The following is a 23,974-nucleotide window of genomic DNA, read 5'->3' as shown; positions in this document are numbered from 1 at the left end:
GAAACAGAAGCCAGAAATTTCACACATTTTGAAGACTATAAAATCTGTTTCAGAAAAATTTATCCAAACCAGTAGTGTTGACAAGACAGAAGAGAAGACAGACATCACCTTCATTCACAGACTGTTCAAGGAGTCAAAAGTGCTGTTTCCTTATGCATGTTGGCTTGCCAGAAAACCTGACAGTTCTCCTGTCTGGACAACTGCTAGCAAGTGAGGAATCTTGTGGGCCAAAGATGCTACAGGGAGCCTATAGCTCCCAATGGATACTGCCACAAGGGAGCTGGGCTGACTCACAGGATGGATAGAAAATTAAGTAGCTTTGCCTTCACTAAAAGTTTTGACAGAATAGGCACATTCCCATAAAATCTTCTGATTCAGCTGAATCAGTGTTTTCTCACAGAAAACTTCAACTGGAAAACTTTCAACCAGCTCTTGTTGTGGCACAGGGTCTGGCAAGCTTTCAGAAACTGAAACAGGAACAGATGCACTATTTCCTTCAGACCTCTAAGATTTATCCACATTAGCAACATTCTACAAAACTACGTGGGTCTGTGTTGAATCACAAAGAAGATTCCTTTGCAATAATATTAAGGAAGCAGCTTAGTATTAAATGGCATCAATAAACAACCTCTGAGTTCTGCAACAATGCAACATCTGTACAGATTTTTCCAGTCAGGGCCTCTAAATCTGTTAAAAGACATAAGATTATATAGCAGGATTTGTGATAGAGATCAGGGTACTCACCCTAATCTATCCCCTCCTTCCAGCAGTAACCAATACTTCTTCATTTCCTTTATTAGAACAGATACTCTGTGAGAGAGGTTAGGGCTATCTCTATGCTGGACCTAGCAGAAATTCAACTCTTTAGGAATGTGAAACAATTAGTATGTGTCCTGATGCTAAAGAAAATAGTATTTCACAATGGAAAAGAGCCCAACTCTACAAATGAGTTTCCACAATGATCTTTCATGCATCATATCAGTCCTTACAAGAGTCCTATAGTACATTTCTGAAACACTGAGGGGCTGGAAAAAGGCAAAACATTTGTAAATAATACAGCAATCCAGGTTGTCTTACTCTGAAAAGTAACAAAATGCTACTGTTCATCATTTGAGACGCCTGATAAATTTAAACTATGCCTGTGAAAAACTTTGCTTGTAGGGCATTCAACAAGCAATCAGAAGCAAATAGTTGAAGCTTCACATTTAATAAAACTTGCATTTTAACACACTTCTGTACACATGCTGTCAACAAACCATATACGGCTACTTTTACTATATATGGGTTTTAACCTTGTCAGTTTAATGCAGGAAATATTCAGGTTTATCTTTGAAGACAAGGAAAGTGAAAGTTCATGCAATCTTAGCAAAAAGAGTATGTTGCACTGCAAACACACATACACACTTTTTCTGAACCAAACCCATACCTGAAATATCAAAGCTGGATCAATATATAAGGATGGCTCTTTCTGCAAGTAAGGTAAACCACAAATATTTTCATTTACTTTACAGCTTACCATTTTTATAGACTATCATTCTAGTTGCTAGACTCCATATATATTTCAGGATGGTCAATGTCTTATACTTAAGATGAGCTTTATGCCATATCAGTAGGCAACTCATTTCTGATTTTTCTCTCTCAAGTAGTATCACTGTTTTAAGCCTGAAACTCTCTGAATGAGATCATAGAAACATATAAGGCCTTAGACTGGGAGCAACTTTTAAAGATCATCTGGCCTAACCCTCCTGCCACGGGCAGGGACACCTTTCACTAGACCAGGTTGCTCAAAGCCCCAGCCAACCTGGCCTTAAACATTTCCATGGATAAGGAATCCACAGCTACTCTGAGCACCCTGTTCCCATGCCTCACCACACTCATCATAATTTTTTCCCCTTATATCCAATCTAAATCTAACCTATTTCAGTTTAAAACTGTTGTTCCTCATCCTATCACAACAGGTCCTACTGAAAAGTCTGTCCCCATCTTTTTTATAAGCCCTTTTTAAGTACTAAAAGACTGCAAGAATGTCTCCAAGAAGCCTTCTCTTCTCCAGGCTGAACATCCCGAACTCTGTCAGCCTCCATCCATAGAAGAGCTGCTCCAGCCCTCTGATCATTTTTGTGGCCCTCCCCTGGACTTCCTCCAACAGGTCCATGTCTTGTTCTACTTGGAACAAAACTAGACTAACTTGAGGGAATAACAGGGGAATGTGGGAAAGCATCCTGTACTCATATGGATTTGTGACTGTTTTCCAGAAGAAAGAATAGCTTCTGGAGAAGATCTGGTGCAGACGAGAACAGAGCAAAGAATGTACAGGGAAAAAACTGAGCAGAAGACATGGAACATCTGGAAGCAAACATGTCTAAGAAGCAAACCCAGAAAGTCGGGAAAGAAAGGTCACTGCAGTGCATCTGGAAAAACAACAGATATCTGGAAAGGAATAAATAAGGCAAGAAAAATAGGAATCAAGATATAGGATGCAAATATTCTACTTTTGTCATTTAGCCTTTGTGGGCTTTTTTACTTAAGTATACAGAAGATAGACACTGGTCAAGTGTCAAGGAGAAAACAGCTATGCAAAAAATACAACTTCTATAAGAAAAGGCAACTACTTGTAAAGTTTCAGAGTTAAATGAAGAGCACGACAGGACAGGAAAGGTAGTGCAGGAAGAAAAGATGTTTAAGACAAATAAAAAAAAACCATATAAGATAATAGGTAGGAGAAATGGGTATACTTCATTGGATGAAAGGGGATACAGACTGGGAAAAGGGACAGAAATGATTCAGCAATGCAAGGGACAGAAGAAAATCACAGGAAAGAGTAGAAGGAGTCACAAAGGAGGGAAGGCTGTGTCCTGGCAGAGCCTGAGGGAGCATAGAGGGAACTCAGACGAAAGCTAACATGGCAAGGGGGTGGAAGGGGCTCAGTGTGGTGCAGAGAAATGTATACTGCTTGGAGCCTCTGCATGGGGGAGTGTACAGCCTCAGATTGCCATATTACAGGCTAATCCTCTCCCTCCTTCTACCCTCAGGAAATGATTGCTTCAATGCCTGAACATTCAAAACAAATGTTCCACATTTTTTTCAAAACAAATGCTGTCTGGATTAAGACAATTTAAATTTACTTGAAAACATTCCAAAGCTGGAACTTGTAATGAAAACTGCTGTTTAATCATGTGGATTTCAACATCTTACATTTGCCCTCCCCCTTTTTTTTTTCAATATTAGGCCTATTTTAGACAGGGCAACCCCAAAGGAAAGGGTGTTCATAGGAAAAGAAAGAACTGTGTGCCTCAAAGCCAAAAAGCAGCTCTGCATCAGTGCTCCAGCAACATGATTGCAGCCTCACTAGTGAGAAACGAAAGCCATTGCAGCAATGACCAGATCTTTTAAAAGTGCAACGTTGCACCACACCCAGCTCTACTGGGACACAACTGAAAACACTTCACCATCTGCAGGGACAGACACTGTCAAAGTGGCTGCAGTCACAGTCATCAGATGTCTTGTTTGTGTGCTTTGCACCCTCCATCCCTGTTCTTTTCAAAGATTTTTGGTACAGGAAGAGGAATTGAAAATTAATTTCAACATAACCTTTACTTTGTTCATTACCCACATGAAAATTATAAATTATTCTAACACGCTATTTCTGTAGCCCAAAACTTTTACATTTATAATTCTGAATATAATAGCACAAAGCAAGTTTCCCAGCCAGTATTCTACTTTCCCATACTTAGGGTAATGAGTTACTGCAAAAGCACACATTTTAGATTTCATACAAAGACTTCTGAAATAGAAGGTCCAAGGCAAATACACATCAGGAGATGGAATACTGAAATCAATGTACCTTCTCTGTTACACATATAATCCAAACTAATTATTATCTATTAAAAGACAGATACTGTATTTATAAAGTCCTGCTGTTGTTTTAACTGTGTATTTACCACAATGTTCAGACATGTTGAACTCATTTGCTCATAACAGAAGTCACTGGCAAAAATGAGGCCTTTAATTTGCACTTCCTTTTAAGACTGAAATGAAAGACCATCATTAATGTATTTCAGGCAGCATTGCCAACTCACAAATTATCTCAAGTCTCATGGTACTTTTCTTAAAGATGTACATTCCAGACTCATAGAATTATGCAAAAAAAATCAGGTTTCACATTTTAAATTATTATTTCTATCTTTTGTTATTGTGGGGAAAAAAAGCCACAACACTTCAATAATATTATATATCAAAAAGAGGAAACTATATTCAGGACTAAGATAGCTGGTTGATCACGTTTTGTCATATCTGCTGATGCAATGACTACTTTCCTTAGGTTAGCTGTAAAATGATGGTCTAATAATCAGCAATACAAGAATTGTTTTTAAAGATCAAAAACATTTTACATTAACCTTGGACAATTTGCCTCGGACTTCTGTTTGTCAATTTATGCCAATTACTTTGGATCTCCCAAAACACACATCCACCCCCAAGTTTTTTTAAAAAGCAATATTCAGTTTTAACTATTGAGCAATGCTACATGAGTTTTTAATCAATTTTCTTAAGAAAACATACTGGGAGAAATAAATACTAATTATTCCTAGCTTCACAACAAAATAAATTGACAAGGCAAAGGAAGCATTTAATGATTTAATAGTGAAAGTCGTAAACCAACCCTGGTAGGCAGCTAAGTGTCACACAGCTGCTCATTTGCTCCCCCTCAGTGGGATGGGGGAGAGAATTGAAAGGGCAAAAGTGAGAAAACTCATTGGTTGAGATAAAGCCAGTTTAATACATAAAGCAAAGCTGTGCATGCAAGCAAAACAAAATATGGAATTCATTCTCTACTTCCCATCGGCAGGCAGCTGCCTGGCTCTTTCCAGGAAAGCAGGGCTTTGTCATGCACAACAGTTATTTGGGAAGACAAATGCCATAACTCTGAATGTCCTCCCCTCAGTTTCAAGGCTGAGCATGACATTTGATGGTATGGAATATCCCCTTGGTCAATTAAGGTCAGCTGTCCCCGCTGCGCTCCCTCCCAGCCTCTTGGCCACCCCCAACCTACATGCTGGGGTGAGATCAGAGTGAGAACCTGAGAAAGCTTTGACTGTGTAAGCACTATTCAGCAGCAGCTAAAACATCAGCGTGTTATCAACACTGTTTCAGTCTGAAATTCAAAACACAGCACTATACTGTGCTATGAGGAAAATTAACTCCATCCCAGCCATACCCAGTATATGGCTTCATGCTACAAAAATAACATATGAGAAAACATGCAAAGACCATACCTTCATTTCAATAACTGTTTGAAGAGCCTTCGTCTTTGCTGGCTCAGGCTGAAGTTGGGTTCTTCTATGCAATTCCTGTGGAGGGACACGATAGAAATAAGCTTGACGACTCATCTTTCCATTATTTTAATCACTCACATGAATTCAGTTCAGCAAAATAAAAGTCTGATGATTAGAAGCATGAAAACTCCAAATGCTACAGGTGCTTGCTTTGCTATAATCCCTCTGGCATCACTGCAGTCCCTATCTTATATTACAGTCAACTCTGACGGCACATGCGCTATTTCTGACACCTCTATCAATAATTAATGTCAACCGTGACAAGCCAGCAAGTAATTTCTTAGTCCAAGTGCAATGTTCCTGTTGCTGCTTAAACATCAAAACTTCATTCGGTTATGTTACTAATTCAAACACTGTTAGGTGTTAAATCTTTTGCTGTAGTTTCTTCTCAGTTTTCCCTCTAATATCTGAAATAAGCAATTTAAAGACATTATATTCAAATTTGACATTTTAAGGATAATAATTATATAGTGGGTTGATGCAGCAATCTCTACAGTAGCAATTACATTTCAGTTTCCACATGTTCTGTTTTTTATGCATCTTAATCCACAGGCAAAGGAAAAATGGACTGCATTTGTTAAGATATGACATTAACAGAACTGATATGCACTGGTCTTTATAAAAATAAGAAGAAAGGAGAAAAAACCAAGAAAACAAGAAGCCAAGAGTATGAAGGCAGCAGTGCACAGTCTCAAACACCAGAGTGATATTTTGGTATAATATATACCTCAATAAAAACACACATAACTGCATAGAAAAATATAAAGGTGTAACAAAACATTCTCATTTGAGAATTTGGTAATGTTTATACCCCTCCCATAAACCATCTGAGCAGTTTATTATTAAAACACTGAGACAGGACAGATATAGTCCCATTTCTACTCCTCCAGAGTCCATCTCCTCTAAAGAACTGGACTGTCATTCTCAATGTCTTTTCCCAGTTCTTTCTACCACAATGCAATATACGCACTTGAGGTCACATATATATATATATGTATGTATATACATACACACACACACACACACACACATGAATATACTATAAGGTTAGTACCTTATAACCATGAAAAATACATTTATATCCAAGGCCAAGAAGTCAAGGTCATTCACCACAAAGACTAGCTGGGTTCAGAACCTGAGCTATTGTGTTTCAAATTATACCTCTCCCAGCTCACTCTCATAAATTCAGGGAGGTTTCATCAGAAAACATAGCACTGTGGCTCCTAATTTTCTTTATTGCCATCTCACGTCCCCTTTTGCTGAGTGAAGCAAACCATGTGCAACTTGACAATTAATGAATTGATAGACTATCAACTATGGATTGTGCACATACTATCCTGTTCCACTCTCCCACACTCCAGCCTTAGCACATTTCCAAGTCTTGCCTACCCTATAACCCACAAGTTTAAAATTCATCATGGTTTGTATTGCAAACTATTAGTCAGTTTCTTGATCTGTTTAGCAACAAACATATTGCTTACCCATGACTTTGAGAAACAACTGCTCTTAAAGGCTAAGCTGTAGGAGTGATTTACTGTATATTATTAAACTAAATTCTACTGATAATAATCATCTTTTTAGAAAAAAAGATTCAAAAAATTGTGTGGCCTAATATATTTAAATAATGGAAAGAGACAGTATACCTAGAGTTAAGTAGGTCTGCATGGTTTTTTACTAGATTAAATATATTGCAGCTATACTTACATATGTTTAAACTACCTCTAACAGATAATAACAGTGAGCTTTTAATTTTGCTCCAGGCATTTATGAAAAAGTATCTCTGATTGGTCCTTTCTCCTTGCTTTTTTTTTTCTTTACATACAACTAACTCTCCACATTATAAAAATAAAGAAATCTTTGCAAATCACCTATGCAAGGAATCTCTCAATCACCACCAGCTGTTTGTTTCAGATGAAACAAGTACCTTCACTATATAAATGCTTTAAAAAATAAGAGTATGTCATGGATTTGTCATATAGTCATGGAAAAATAGTTGGCCAGTCATACCACTATCTGATCAGCAAAAATTACAGCTAATTCTAAGACCAGACTTTGCTCCCCAAGGCCACATAAACTGAGCTGGAATATAAACAGGATTCCACACATTACCCAGGGAGACAAACCAGAGTTTCCACCCCCTTAGCCAAAGATGAATAGACTGCCAAAGATGCGTATTCCTAGATGTCTATCATAGCATGAAGCCTTGCCTCATAATACTTTTCCTGTTTGCTTTATGAATCAATCTGATGCTGGCTGACTTAAAAGCTTTTCTTCGCTATCCCTGATGGTAAAATGAAGCAGACTTCAGGATTCTGGAGAAGATCAGAAAATGACTCCCACTTTATTATTTTGTGTGGATTTTCTTCCAATCGGATTCAAATGTTCAGAGACTCCCACAAGACTCAGTTCTTGAATTTATCCTGTTCTATGTATGCATTTTTTCTTTTGGGGTACCTGATTCAGGGGTATACTTTTGGGGTACTGATTTAAGGATACTACCACTTTATGTGCATGATACTTTCCACTGATTGTTTTATTATCTGAGGTCATCTGGAGGGTTTCAAATTTGCCTGAACAGCTAAGCAAGAGAGATTCTGAAGACTTCATGAAGTCCTCAAAGCCTAAGAAACTAGTTTTTTTATCCATTACATCATTTTTGGAATGACACTGTTTTGTCTTTTTTTAAATTTCTTTTAATAAAAAGCTCAGGGAGCCTAATAAAAATATTTTAAAGCAAATAAACAAAAACCCCAAGCAAAAAAAACCAAACAACTATCAGAGAGTTTTCTTTAACCTACACTTTATTGAACAGAACTCTTGATACTTATCTCCATGATAAAGTACTTGTGTCACCATTGCAACCATCAAAGTCTATACTAATAACCTCCCAGAGATGCACTCATTTGTAAAATCATGCTTTCATTATATCCCCATGACATCTGCAATTAGTAGTAATTCTGAGTAACCACCTTGCAGATGCAAATTAATTATAATTCTTCATAACCAAATGCCCACACCTAGTATTTCATGATGATGCTTCATTGTCAAGGTGACTAACACACCCACACAGAATTGACAGGTAATCAGATCTTCCTCATCACACTAAATTTACTTTAATGTTCTTTGCTTTTAGACTGAGTCTCAACCCAAACTTGGCCACTGCTTTCTCCTTCCAAAATATTAGATTAGCATAATGCGTTGACCTCAGAAGTAACTTCAGCACACAATTATACTCCTAATTTAAACACAAAAATAATCCAAAGAGGAGACCGTTTATACTGCATAATCCTAAGATCCTCCTAGAGAAAGATGAGTTCTCTTCTTTTGTTCAGAAATTGATAAAAAGGCATTGCAAGATTTTGTTATTATTGACTGGTATTGAAAATCTGCACTACATAGCATAATCCGAACCTAATACTAATTACCCAAATCAAACTGCATTTTTATCCCAGCTTTATTAAAAGACACTTCATCACTTGGCTGCAGGAAAGTCAGGGTGCTGCACACTGATCTTCCATTCCCTCTCATTCTGATGTATTTTATTAAGGTTCCTAGGACATCAGTGATTGTGTTTTGTTCTGACTAGATAAGGCTGAGCCAAAATTCTTAAACAAAAGGCTGGACAAATGCTGTTAATGTAGCTCAAGGTTTTAGCCTTGTTTACATGAAACTGCCTAAAATATCATGACATAAAATCCTAGAAAGAAAAGGAATTTGTTAGAAAAACAGGCAATTTAGACATGGTATGAAATTGGCAGTGAATGTCTGCATTTCAACTGGTAAACTTCTCCTGATTAAAGAACAGAAGGGAAAGGGAATCAAACTCCAAGATTTTTAAAACTTCACACAAAATTCAAGATTTAAAGGAAAGTCGTAGTAGGAACAAAATCAAATATCCATAGGAAGAAGGAAGACAAATGATTGAAGACAGCAGCAACCAAACCTAAGGCAACTTAAAAACTGGCATGAGAAACCATTGTGTCAGTAAATCTAGCTTTTTGCATTCATAGGCAAAATGTACAAATCTGTAAATCACAGCAGGCAATAGTATAGGAGCTGCTAGTTCTCTCAAACACCTCAAAGCAGACTGGTTCCATTCTCCTGGAAAAGAAAGCCTTGGTACTGCTTCTACATGATCAGCTGTAAAATTTAAATCAGCAGTATATTAATATTTCGATCAATCAGTTAAGTAAAAGTACAGCCACTTACCTAAAGTGTCTAAACAGTAGTGCTTCTTCAGCCAAAAATACCATTAGAAAGACTGCTCAAATTCTATTTAACCAGAATACTAGAAAAATGTAGCATACAGGAATTAATTTACTCTTAACATACAGGCTTATCTGCTCTTTTCTGTTTTCTAACCCTTAACAACCACTCCCAGCCAAAATGGTCTCATAGCAATGTAGACAAAAGTAGATTTAAGAAATCCTGATCAAACTCTTTATCTTTCTAGAAACCATAAACTGGCAATACAAAACTCTGTGTCTGGCTCCAGTGGGTAGGAAAAAGAAGCCCTGTTTCTAGAAAGGATTTCAAAAACCATGTTGCCATTGATGGTCTTTAGAAAGCTCACTACCATAGGTATTTGAACTCTGTGAGAAGCTGCTAAAGAAATTTTGTCAAATCTCAACAAATTTTATAGTTTGAAGAAATGAAAATGTGGATGCAAGGATGTGAAATGAAAAATTATATGAAACTATAAAGAGGTGACAGTTATACAAGTTTTGTACTACCGAGAGTTTCTTTGTAAATTAGGTGCATTTAAATTTATAAAGTTCTCATGGTTAAGCAAAATACTCAGATGCCTAATTCTCTCTTCATTTATCATTTTAAATAAACAGGCAAATATGAGTTTTGATGAGTAAGGAAGATAGGCACCACCACCAAACTATCAACCAAAGATCAATAGACCATCACCAAGGACAAGTCTAACAATAATCTCTTTGGCCTCAGTATTACTCTTGAACAATGATTCCAACACCACTCCTGGCCTGCTTTTAAAAACTTGGGGGTGTAAAGAAGATTAGGAGGGAGAAAGGAGGATGTTTTTAACACCAGATTAAAACCATGATATTGAATCACTAGCCAAAATATTTCTTTACAATGATCACTTCCATTTATTCCTGAATTCATGCATATAAGAAGGGCTGGTGATTTGTTTTCCCGACATGCCTGAAGACAGACTTTAAGGAAAAATAATCTGAGCATTAAGAAATTCAGCTTTTCTTTGACTTGTATGTCAAAAACACCTTAAGCAACCACTTGTGTTGTCATACTGGAAGAGTGTCCTCTGGCAAGAGACCACATGTAAAAAGTTTCAAGAGAAAAGTCGATTTGTATATGGAGCTTGAAATGCATGTGGGACAATTTAGTTTGTAATTGAAAGCACATAGAACGCTTCCTGAAAGGAGCTACTGAAACTCCACTTTCACCAGAATTCTTGAAAATTTATTTCTTTTCTTTGCAGAAGGAACAAAGTGTCTAGAGGATCATTTCTTTTTCTTTTTTTTTTTTTTTTTGCCCAGTAGCATTAATCCTTTTTCCTTTTACCAAAATGACTTCTCCAAAGTTAGGAAAAGGGAAAAGTTATTTCTTCACACATATCTTCAGAGGAAGAGACTTGATGATAAACAGTTTTCTTCCTTTTCTCCACCCTAATTTTATTTAAGGACCCATAACAAAACCCCTGAGTGCATGCACGGAAAGGAAATCCATATATTTGTTTTCAGGGTAGTCAATTAGGATCAGAAAATAAAAGTTCCAACTGCTGCTTACAAGCCTGCAAAGTATATATACTCTGGAAACATCTTGGCTAAAAAACCTTCTCTTTGCAGTGCATATGAAGCTTTAAAACTGCATAGAAAAGTATGCCAATTTTCTTTAAACTAAATGTTTGAATAGATATATATTAATAACCCAACTGCACTAAAAGGAGTCACTTAATTTGCACTTGGACACATGAATGACCTCTTGTTGGGGGTTATACACCAAGGTTTTTGGCATTTTTTGGGGGTATGGGAATTTTTTTTAGACTATCTTATATTAATATATCTTCACGTTCTTATAATGTAAAATCCTTATTGTAACAAATCCTTTATGCAATTCATAGTATTTAAGAAAACCCTTATCCAAGAGATCCATGATTTTCAATATTTATTTCCGCTTCCCAAAACTGTTTACACCTTCTGTCCTCTTTAGACATCTGAACGAACAAAGAAGTTTTTTAATAAGGTTGAAAAAGAAAGTAGTATCACATCGGTTTTACAATAAGTGTAACACAATACTAACCATGGAGTAATAATGGAATTCCACCTTAGGGTGTAACTAAGAATAGACTTCCCTAGCTCCTGCCATCAAAAGCACACAGGCAAAGCTTAAAAGGGTAAAGTCACAGTAAAGATTATGGAATACAATCCTAAAATCCAGAACACACAGCAGAGTTGCTGCTGTGTGCCAGCTCTGCTCTTCATAAATAATAAAAATACAAAGAACATTTGAACATGAACGGTACTGTGAGATAGGATGTTACAAGCAGTGCCAACATATAGTGCTTGTGGTATTTCTAAGGGTCAACTCATCTAAGCAGAGGAAAACTGTTTTCCAGTAGTTCTTCCCATATTCATATAACTAACCTCTTGCTAGTTTCCTTAAACAAGCTGAAATGTAAGAGTTCTGTTCTAGTGCTCCCCTTCAGCCTGAATGCAGATCAAAACCCAATTTAAATTCTTAAATTAAGAATTTAGTTCTTAAATGGAAGTAAAATAGCACTGCCAGAGCCAGAAGTACTTCATATTTCACACATTTGGACAAATCTCCCAAGTTTACTGCAGAATGCATTAGTTATTATACACAGAACTTCAAACACGCTGTTCTTTTTTTTTTTTGTACAAATCTTTTTATAAACTTAGCATTGGTAAAACATCAGTCCTTGATCAGAGAATCACTGCAAACAGCCTGAGGCAATTAAAGTAAGAGCTGACATTCCCCATGATGGACATCCCTATGGTACTTATTTAATTTTCATAAACAGAGTTTCATAGATGTATCTACTAACATATCCTTATTTGTTATTAATGGATATATTGCTTTGTTATTACCTTTCTGGCCTACCATTTCATGTATCCCTTATCAATCTCTTTTCTCTTCACATGGACTTGGTGAAATCACTAGCTAAAATAATTTATGGTTTTGATTTTCAGTTCTTAATTCTCCAGGAAGTGCTTTCTAAATACGGGTGGATTTTACTTACATGCATTTAAAATTACTGCTGGTTTAGGCTATTTAGTATTTAAACATCAGGCCTTAATCAGCAAAGCCAACAAACATCAGAGTTAATAAGACTTCAAATGTGTAAGTTCTTTGGCTCTTTGGTATAGCAATTATTTTTTTTAAGTGCAAGCTAAGTTTTGTGGTGATATTTGTGGTGTCCCTCAGGGAACCATATTGGGACCAATACTATTTTGGTCAACAAGAGGCAGCAGGATTTAATGCACCCTCAGCATGTTTGCAAATGACACCAAGTTGAGCAGTGCAGTTGGCATGGCTGGAGAGAAGGGATGGTCTGAGGGACAGTGACAGCCTGGAGGAGTGGGCCCATGTGAACATTTCAAAAGTCACCAAGGGCAAGGTCCTGTAGATGGATCAGGAAAATCCCTGTTATCAGTACAGGTTGGGTGGTGGATAAATGGATTGAGAGCAGCCCTACAGACAAGCAGTTGGAGACATTGGCAGATGAGAAATTAGATACAATTTTTTATGACATAATCATAAAGATGGCAGTTACCACATTGTCATGTAGCAGAATGTCAAAGCTCACAGTTAATAAAATTATCACCCCTAGATAGTCAGAGCAAGTTTATCCCTACATTCTCAAGTAGTTAATTCATGTGCAGGTAATAGTGCTGGATTGATGCATCAAGTTAATACACAAAAGGATTGCCTAAGCACTATATTTTATACCCATAGAAACTGGAATTTTTTACAATATATCTTACAAATATCAATATTCTTTGACTAGATTTTTCCACTACGTACAATTTGAGCATGCAATATAATACTATGTTGAAAAATGTGTACTTGTATGTATGGATCAGTAGTAAAAAGTATCATTGACTAACAGAAGTTCTATACAGCTGTTAGGTTACACACATATATGACACAGAGGAACATTGGATAAGACATGGACAATTTTTCATGCAATATAGGTGTTGGGTGTGCTTTGGGGGCTTGGATGTTTTGGGCTGTTTTTTTAAGAAAAAGCTTGTACGTAATGTTGAAACAAATCTTTCTATTTTGCTAAACTATCTTTAAAAACCTTTGGAAGACTAAAGTCATCAGAATTATTCAAAGTGTTAAAGGAAATGTTTGCAATGAAAAATGAAATACTTTTTATTTTCCATTGCCTTTCATCTTTTTTCAGAATGATTATTATGCAACTCTTAGATTTCAAGTAAGAATCACGCTCTTTAACCTAAATTTTATGTTTACCAAAAGAATTCATCACACCATGACCCCACCAAAAAAAAAAACCAAAAACCCCGAAAAAGCCAACTATTTTTGGATCTGCCAGAAACTGAATTCAAAGCACCCACCAACCAATTCAACACAGATCTACCTGTCAGTTGAGATATGCCAACAAAGTCAATCTTTCTCAAAACGTCTGAGAATGCAGAACACTCACTGTGCTCTGAAACTTATATTCTGCAGAAGAGCCTGAACACATCATTACAGGAATATAGTTAAATTAGAAAAATAGAGTCGATTGTATCTAAGAATATTGGACTGAAGCAAACACCACCAATGTCAACTACAACAGGCCTTCTGCCTATACTGGGCACTACCACAACTACAGAAGAAAACTGTTCAAGTCACCTAGTAAACAACCTGCACAGATGGTTATCATTATCCAGCTGAATATTTATCATTCTGTGAAGTTTGTCAAGAGTGTGTTAAACTGAAGCTCATACATCAGTTCACAATAATTAAAAAAAAAAAAGGCACTTAGCACCTGCTCCAATTCTTTTCCCATTGCCTGGGAAACTGTGTTGCTGGGTAACTTGAATCCATCTGTTCAAATTTCCTCTTTCAGTCTTCCCTTTTTAGCAGGAAAAAAAAAAACCAACAACCACCCCTTAACTGAAAATATCAGAAAAAGAAATGTCCTCTCACAGCATAAAAGATGCTACAGATCCTTATTCCTTTTAAAATTATGACAGAATGAAAAATTATATTGTCTCTTCCAAAAATTCCCAAAATTCTGTATTTTATTCCTTTTCCTTTCCTCAGGGCAATAAAAGCATTGAGACACCAGTTCCTCACAGTCTAGAGCCTTCACCTTTTCTGTATCTATATGATGACACAAATATCTATAGCCCAGGGGCTAAGGAACAGTTTACAAACTACTTCACCAAGCATCAATACTTCACAGCCTCTGAGCAGCAGAGTGGATACACTGCACTGCTTCCCAGTGGAGTCAGGGAAGTCTGGCACCAAGAGAGGCAAAGCTGTGCCACTCCAATCACTTTGCAACATCTATCTGTATTGTTCAATTCTTGTTCTCACCCTGGCAGAGAGCAGCACCTCCTCTAAAGGTCTCTGTGACAGTGAAAAGGATGCTCTAGATGGTTTCTCCTTGCCACGAAATTGAGATTCATTCTGAACAGAGAAACTAAGCAAGTCGTTTTAGGATTACTGACCAACATCAAATTAACTTAGCCACAGAATCATGTCATTAATAGCAATATAAAAGAGCTGATTCAGGTTTTTTATTAATATGAGTTGAACTTTTTAACTCATTATTCATTAAAATATTTCCAAGCTGGAGTAATCATTTTTGTGCCACTTTGATTCAATTAGCACAAGCCATTTTGCTGGTAATTCCAATGACAGGTAAATGCTACTTATCTCATTAGTGAACAGATTTGACAAATAGAAACAGAATTCTTGATGTGCTAAATGAATCTCATTAAAGTTGTCACAGTCAATAAGTTGTTTCTTCAGCATTTTCTTAAACTAAACACATTATGTAGTACAACTGCTAGCTAAAATTCCCCTTCAGAACACTTTTTACCCCATGCAAATGAGAACAAGAACATAAAATTCCTGCAGTGTAAATGAGAAAGGATATACAAGATGTGCTACTATAACCAAAATGGCCAAAAACACTGTTGATCTTATTTCAGCATTCTAACTACATGAAAAAAATTGGTTTTATACAACTGTGAAACTACCTTCAGTTTGACAAGAAAATCTGCAACAGCACAGGTTGGCAGAAGAATCTACAGTGTTACTATGGAGATTTGATTTGCAGAGTTTCACCTCAAAAGAGCAATTATCTTTGGAAAACACAATCTGTTGCTGAGATTAGCCATAACAAGAAAAGCAAATCTGAAATTTTTCCGATCTCTATTTAGCCCTTAATAAATGCATTAACACTTCACTATCTGTACTGTTGAGAAAATTAGCATAATAAAAAATTGTAGTGAAGCATATACCAAATGAATTCTTTTCATAATACTCTATGACCTAAAAGTCAGGAAACAGAGAAAACTTTAGTCTTTGTGCTGACACACAGACTATGAAATGCATGATAACAAAGAAGAACCACCCAATTTCTGCCTTTTACTTTGAATTAGTTTCAAAATATAATACAAACCACTGACATATTAATAATGTACTTGTAAAGTGCTTTGAAATAACTGAGCAAAAATGTGCTAAACAAGTGAAAACTGCAACATGGAACAAAATTTCACTTGATAGTTCCTTACATGACTTGTTGCCCAGTCGCCACTTTAAAGACCACTATATTTTAAGGGATGAAAACATTGTATTTCATCATTTAGTCTTAAACCCAATCACTGATTATCAAGTTAATAGAAAATGTCTATGCTCTGAGGCTGTAACCCCTCACTTGAATATAGTTATGCTTTATCCACCCATCAATTTATCCACTTTTCTTCTGATACTTCCCTGTCAGGAATTAGGCATCTGTTAATGCTGACATTTCTCTTCAGGGATTCTGTAACTCATGCTGACTATTATTTTCCATGCTACCTTTACACTGCAGAGCAAACATAGCATCCTAGTTTAGTCTGTTCTCTCAGCTTTGTTACTTACAACACTTCCTCACCTTAATACTGCCTGAGATGTTGCATTTCACATTTATTTCATATCTCTTACTTAAGTTTTTATAGACTCAGACAAGGTCAGTCCTAACAATTCTTTCAAATGTGGTAATTTACTTTCTATACCTTCCCAAACCTCCCTGTGGGGAATTTGGTCTAGGCTTTCTGTAAATCACTAGGGAGCCTGAATCTGTCACAGGTTTAAGGGCATAGTACTCATTGAACATGCCAAATTTTCAGTCTAGGCACATAAATGCCATTCATATGTGTTCCACATTTTTAATTAGCTGCTTAATCTACCTTTAGGAGCTCTCTGAGTACAGACTGTACAACATTTTCACTAAACCAAAAAAAAACAAGTTAGCTTGCAATTCTATGAATTGACAATTTTTCCTGAATTTAAATCTAGCAGTAGGCTGATACTATTACCCAAGCTCTGTTAGCATCAGAAAACAAAGTTTACACGTAAAGACATTTTGGCACAAAATAATTCAAAACAAAAGAGTTATAAACAGTGTAAGCGTTAAAAACTGTAAGATGTAGGCTAACTGTACAAAGAAGAGAGAAACTGTGTAGAGTAAGAACTGAAAACTAGGGAGTATAAAAAGTTACCTGATGGAAACTTGCCAAGTACATAACTGTTGACATATTACAGAAACAATTTATTTCATAGTTTACTTACTCCATTGCTTCTTGGTTAAATACTAGATAGTTATTTACAGCTCTCTATGGACTCTCACAGTAGAGTCTAGCAGATTTTCTAGGCCCCTGTGTCTTACCACGTAGCCTCCATTTCCAAAATCACTTCTTCACATATCCTGCCAATTGATGGACTTATACCACAAATGTCAAAAATTCTTGGCATCAACTCCTACCTAACCAAATTCTCTTCAGTAACAGATCCATAGTCAATATCTCAGCAGGCTAAAAGGTCCCTTTCCAGGCATTATTCATTTTCTATTTGGATATTGCCATGTGACATTATTCAGAAGACTGAATTTCAAGGCTGAACTTCAGTGGTCAGAAGGTCTCTAGGAACCAACAGTTTGACTCTTTCCTTGTTTGCATCAGTGCAAGTGTAATAATAGTCAATGGCATCAATGTGCAGCAAAGTCATTGCAGATTAAATCATACACAAGTCTCTTAAGCATAACAGAATGGAAAAAGACACTCTGAGGATCTCACTATATTTAGAGGCAATAAAAGGGAATGGATATATTTCGATTTAGTAGCAAACATAGCAACAGTAAATCAACATTTTAAGTTAAATCTCTTATTAGCACTTGTCTCTCATTTCTCAAGTCCTCCACACCCCATATCCCTGTAAGCATAGTTTTGGAAGTGCATCATTCCATGAAAAAATTAGCACCAAAGTTTCTTTGCACTTATAATAAAAACATACTAAAAATAACTACGTTTTATATACTTTTATTGTAAGCTCTTCATCTTATTGCAGTTTTGGTTGACAGCAGTTTCTTTAGAACAGTTTACAACATGAGGAAATATTTTTACAGAAAAAAATGAATGCAACGTAATCCTTTTTTCTCTGGCTTCTTCTGATCCTCCTGTTGTTCATGTTTTCTAGAAGGAAAACAGTGGTACACTGGCTGCTCTCGTTGCAGAGGTGATCTAAGAAAAAGAATGGGACAATGGTGGTTTAATATTTCTTTACGCAGCAATTAGGTATAAAGACTGTGATTCTGTACTTTACTTCATTAATATATGTCATGCAGCATTCTAAGAAGCAGCTACTTTATAGTCCCCATAATCAAATGGGCAGAATTACAAGGCAAGGAACAGCATTATTACCTGCCTCGATTTAGTCTTTCGAGCTGGGATCATCAAATTCTTGTTCTGACCCTTCTCTCATGCAATGCATTTCCTACCAGATCTGCAAGACAAGAAAAGGGAAAAAGAACCCTAAATTGATTTGTAGCTTATATTATTATCTAACCCCTTAAAACAAAATAGAAACAGAGAAAAAAATACAATGATAAAGTGAATTTAATTAAAAAATTAGAAAACCAAAATATTCCCAGATACATGCACGAATTGTTAGCTGTGTGATCACAAACATAAATACGAGTGTAACTGACAAATAATTCATTCACTGTAGCAAACTTACCACAGAAAGGCTTGTAGGACTTCTGTGGTTCACCGGAAGAAATGGGCCACCCTCAAGGCCCCCCTTTAGTTCTTCTGCTACACCCTGCTGTTCTCCCCATCTGCAGATGTGTGCATACAAAACAATCCCTATATACAGAATAAGTACCAATTTATGGGGTTTCTTTTAATTAATAAATGATTGTTTCACAAAATGAGAAATGGTCAAGTTAATGAGGGTTTTCTTGCTCTGGAAACAGAACTGAACATGGTTCATAATTTCACTTAACAAGTTGGTTCTCTTTCCTATCTATAGGAAGGAGAATTGAGTCTCTTTATCTCATTTTTTGAGCAAATCAATGCTACAAAGTCTCTGTTACAACAGAATACCTTTAAAAACAGTTCTTGGAAATTCCTCTGTTACCAAAGTTTATCTGGTTGTTAACAATTAGCCTGTGATGGTTTATTCACAATCAAAAACAGTATAAAAGTTAGAAGTAAAGACAAGGTTTAACACATTGGGGTTTTGCTTACACATTGCCTCTGAATTTTGGAGGGGTTGATCACAGCTTTTTTTTTTTTAATAATTGCAATTCATATGAATTATTTTTACCTTAAACTGCTGAACAGTCTCCAATTTGCTTACACATTGCCTCTGAATTTTGGGGGGGTTGATCACAGCTTTTTTTTTTTCTTTAATAATTGCAATTCATATGAGTTATTTTTACCTTAAATTGCTGAACACTCTCCAACCTTATCAGGAAAAACCTACATCCCAAGTATTTTGTTATATATGTTTCCAATAGCTGCACACCCAATGTTCTAGGCACAGTGTTTAAATGAACATCAGCATTGCTATGCTCCATTACCAACATCTAAATTAGATGTTTATATCCATATTTGGTTGTTAGTCATTATTTACCTATACCCATCTCAATTTCGAATGTTTACTTTATCTACAGATACTAGGTGAAGAAAAAGCAGGTTCTGTACTTCTAATATTAGATTAGCTCTATAAGTTCATTAAATATGGATTGAGGTGACAGTAGACCAGAACTTTCAAGCTTGAGTGAGAAGAGACACTGCCTCAGTGTAATGCTTGAGCAACAGAGGAAGAACAACACAGACACAGTAGTGATAAATGGAAAGAGTAGGCCAAGTATTTTTCAGATAACACAACTTATACAAATAACCTCATGGGTTTCTCTTGCTATTCTAGGTTCTGTGACCCTTCAGAATCTGAGAAACTCAAATCTGAACCAAATTATCTGAATATTCTCGTGGCCACAAGGTGGGATATTTATCAAGTGTCTCAGGGATTCGGTTATAAACTTTAAATAGAAGTACTAAGAATAAAACATTTACATGAAAGCTTCCTTGCAACACTGGAAAGAACTGCGGGTGTCTGTCACTTCCTTTCCTCGCGTTCAGAACTGCCTGTAATCCTGTCAGCACTAAGACACAAAGTGTCTGGCTCAGAATTCAAATCTGTCTGAATTACTGAACATGCTTTGTCTCCCTCTTGGAACTCAGTTCAATAAGGATGTTCAGAGTGTATTCTGTCTGCCCTGTCCTTCCTCTCTTCAGCAATAAAAGGTACATTGACTACCTTCACTAAGCCTAAACATCTTCAAATATTCCTCTGGGAAACATGACATTTCCATGAATGCAGAACTTCTGTTGAACTGCTGGAAGCCTAGTGAGTTTTCACTCCAGTAATTCTGGAAAATCCCAAGCTGCTATGTCAAAAGCATTTACCATTTTAGTAGATCTTTGAGAATTAAAAAATCTAGTGGTAACTGAGCTATCACAAAGACAACTCTCCTCTCAGTTTTTGCAGGTGGTAGGAGTTTTAAGGAGAACTTAACTTCTCTAAGCATAAATGGTGTACTTTCACATGAATACAAGAAAGCTCACTGGACTCCAAAAGTCCAGGCCCCGAATACATCCTGTGCTGCCTTTATGTTCTAAAATTAATGTCTCAAATTTTACTCAGTGTCCTGCAAGACCAACGATAAAGGAATTAAAGATTGTATCCTATTGAGTTCCAAATACCCTGAAATACCAGCTGAGCCTATTCAAAGGAGCCAAGCAAAATCTGCAACAAGTACATCTCTCTTCAGCTTCTCAGACCACCACACTGGTAATATTACATGAAAACAAAGAATCTTGAATATTCTGAGTCATGAAATTAAATTTTTTCAAGACTAAGTAAAATCATAACAAGAACAACATCATTCAAAAAGGGTTTCCTTCATCAGAAAACACTGCTGAGATTTTAATGCAAGTAATTTCCAACAGAAAACATTTAACAGAAAGCAGTCTGGGCAGTGCTCAGGTTACAAGTGAATGTATTTTATACTTTAGCTCTTGCATTACCGTAACACTACATTATCTCATATAATTAGATTTTTCCAAAACCTCTAGAAAATGAACTTTCCACATGCTCTGGATGTTTGTTTATTGACTAAACATGGGGTGCATGGACTAAACAATGCATTGTAGTAATAGGAATAATGAAAGAGCAATACTACAGCCTGATGGACTATCGAAACGGTTCTGTAAAACCAGCACAAAAACCATCTCTAGCACAATGTGTCTTAAACAAACTACAGACTGTAACTTTCATAGTTTTTATCTCTTTTATTTCTCTCTCCAAAGCAAAATAAGAGCCAGCTCCAATGTTAACAGGCCCTTAAAAGTTTTGCAACTCTAGTAACTTAATTGAAGTGTAAATTGGTGTTACATTTTGAATTTTATTCTGAAAAGTTACATATTTAATCTTCACTATTTATGTGGCATTTCAGAAAAACAGCCTTCCCAGATTCCTAATGATATTTTGATTTCACAGACATTACTTAACAGCATTCTCATTTATGAGCTCTTCACACATATAAAGTGTGAGATGCCCCAATCACTGGATGACTTGGGTTTTTTCCCACCACAAAGTATTACCTGTGACTTACTAATTATTTCATCTGATATTCTAAACACTTCTCATTTACAGAATTCTTAGGATCAGAAGGACAACCCAGAACATCAGAAACAAGTAAGCACATATTTGCAAAAGCTCTGCCTGAAACAACTTGGCCAGCAAGAAGAAATGCAGTGGCAGAGTCAGCAAGAAACATCATATGTGAAGGCACATGTAACCCCTTTAATCTATAACAATGCTACTTCTTTTCTTATCCTGCTTCAATCAATACACATTCTTCCAGTTTCCAGAACAGATGACACAAGTTCCACCAAAAAAAACCACCCAGTGATTGACTACCTGACCCCAGGATGAAACAGCTGAGTGCTGTCTATCTTTTTATATTAAAAGGTTTGTCTTGTGAAAACAGAGCATATATTCCATCAAGACAAAGACAGTAAAGGTTCTACAGACAACAGACAACCAGATTTTATGTTGTATAATTTTTGAGTACTTGGCTGTTGCCTTATATCACTTTAGTAACATGGGGAAAAATACTTCTAAAAAATCTGCCTGCTTTGAGAAGAGAGAGGAAAAGGAGAAAAAAAGATTTAATTAAAAATAAAAGAAAAAAGAAAAGAAATAGTCTTTTTTTTTCTAGACTGAAACAGAAGATTTAATAACCTAACAACATTCATGAAATGGTATGATGCTGCATCAGAGGAAATCAGGTTGGACATTAGGAAAAGGTTCTTCACTGAGAGGGTGGTTGGCTCCCCAGGGAAGCTGTCACAGCACCAAGCCTGATAGGGTTCAAGAAACATCTAGATGACACTGAGTAACGTGGCTTAGTGTTAGATAGTCCTGCAAGGAGCAGGGAGCTAGTCTTGATTATCCTTATGATGCTCTTCCAACTTGAGATATTCTGTAGTTGTCTGAAAATTTATCTAATTAAATTAAAAACATAACAAAATTCTTCATAGCTTTTTAGCACAAGTTTCATGTCTGCCGAGTCCATTTCATTTTTAAGTTCTTGTTAAATTTTCTTTTCTTTCAACAGCTAGCACACTGTAAATGTTTGGGCAAAAGCACAAAAGCAACTTTTCACTATCTTGGAAGAAAAGAACAGAGATGAAAAAAAGAAAAAAACAATCCAGCATAAATCCCCAAAATATCCTCAGTACTAGCCACTTAGTTCCAAAGCTATTCTTCTTATGCTTCCCAATTATCATGACATCCACGCAGTCTAGAAGTCAGTGAAAAACTCGTATTTTTCACATCATTCACCAAGCTGAAGTATAAATAAGACTTTTCTCAGTTACCTTCTGAAATTTTTGCCCCTCCTCTGTTTCCATTCTTTCTCTCACTATTAAGCAATAGTACATGAACAGATGGTCCACTAAAAATTAAATTTAAATAAATAAATCATAGCCTGTACTATAACAACCCATGTGCTACCAAAAAAAAACAGAGTTTAAAATCATCTTTTAATTCAGTGCTATTTTACCTTAACACTTAAAACATGCTGGACAGACTTCCTTTCATTAAGAAGTCAGAGAATTATTTGCTCTTTTAAACACACACCCCATCATCCCCCTCCCGAAAAACCCAACTACAACAGCTAGACTTGATTTCTCAGTGCATTAAATTAGACAAGATTAACAGACTCATATATAAGCACACTAGTTTTTCACTTGCCTGTTATGGTACAATAGCATCTAAAACAGCTTTTGAAGGGTGTTTTCAAGACAAGTATTACCTCCAGTTACCCCCTATAGTGTTGGCAATTATGAAAAATTAATGACACCCCATTATTTTCACTCCCTCTCCCACAATCAATCATTAACTCAGTTTCTTTTCAAGAAATTCCAAACCAGTTCCCAAAAATCCCAAAGAACTTTGTTCTTTACAGGTCTATTTCCTGCTTTTTTCATTTTGCTGTTTTCCAGGTTAGGTGAGACTCTGAGCAAGACAAGATATAAAATCTTCCTTCAGAAACTTGATAGCAAAGAGAAATACAAAGTGTCTTATACTTAATATCTTCCACCATTAATAACAACATCCAGTTCTGCCAACACATTGAACAATCCCAATACAGATTACTTTGTTCAGGTACTAGAGTGCATAAATCCATTCTTTTAATAACACTCATTTAATACACCCGAGAATATAATGAAAACTTTAAAACATATTTCCTTTTCCTAGTAAGCTTTTGATAGATTGCTCACTCAAGAAAGCATTGGAAAAAATATTTTCTACAGTATATCTCCAGAGCTGCCAAGTGTTCTATGAGAGAGTCCACACGTTTCAACATGCACTAAGTATGTATTGCTTATCCCTCACAGTAAGTGTCAATTCTTTCATTTATTTTTATTTTTACACTGCATTATTTACAGTGCTTCAAATCTTGAAGGTTGGAAGGTACAGTTTAGACATCTAGAGCTCTGATGGCACGCAAAATCAGAATTACTACAAAATACAGTTTAATTTTATTTCTCAAT

At 36.1% G+C, this 23,974-nt stretch overlaps 1 protein-coding gene across 1 annotated transcript in view; it reads right to left on the bottom strand.

The window, feature by feature from the left end:
- ERC2 (ELKS/RAB6-interacting/CAST family member 2) overlaps window positions 1-23,974 on the bottom strand; it is a gene marked incomplete at its 3' end in the record, with an annotated part of 317,798 nt that overhangs the window by 227,572 nt on the left and 66,252 nt on the right. Inside the window, exon 3 of the mRNA XM_009079752.1 lies at window positions 5,274-5,348. Coding sequence (XP_009078000.1) covers window positions 5,274-5,348 — 75 coding nt within the window. The remainder of the gene's footprint in view (window positions 1-5,273; window positions 5,349-23,974) is intronic.

The sequence above is a fragment of the Acanthisitta chloris genome, unplaced genomic scaffold (genome assembly GCF_000695815.1).
Source record: "Acanthisitta chloris isolate BGI_N310 unplaced genomic scaffold, ASM69581v1 scaffold8918, whole genome shotgun sequence".
Taxonomy (NCBI): Eukaryota; Metazoa; Chordata; class Aves; order Passeriformes; family Acanthisittidae; genus Acanthisitta; species Acanthisitta chloris.
Note: the sequence above shows the minus strand (reverse complement) of the source record. Positions and strands in the feature narration are given on the sequence as shown.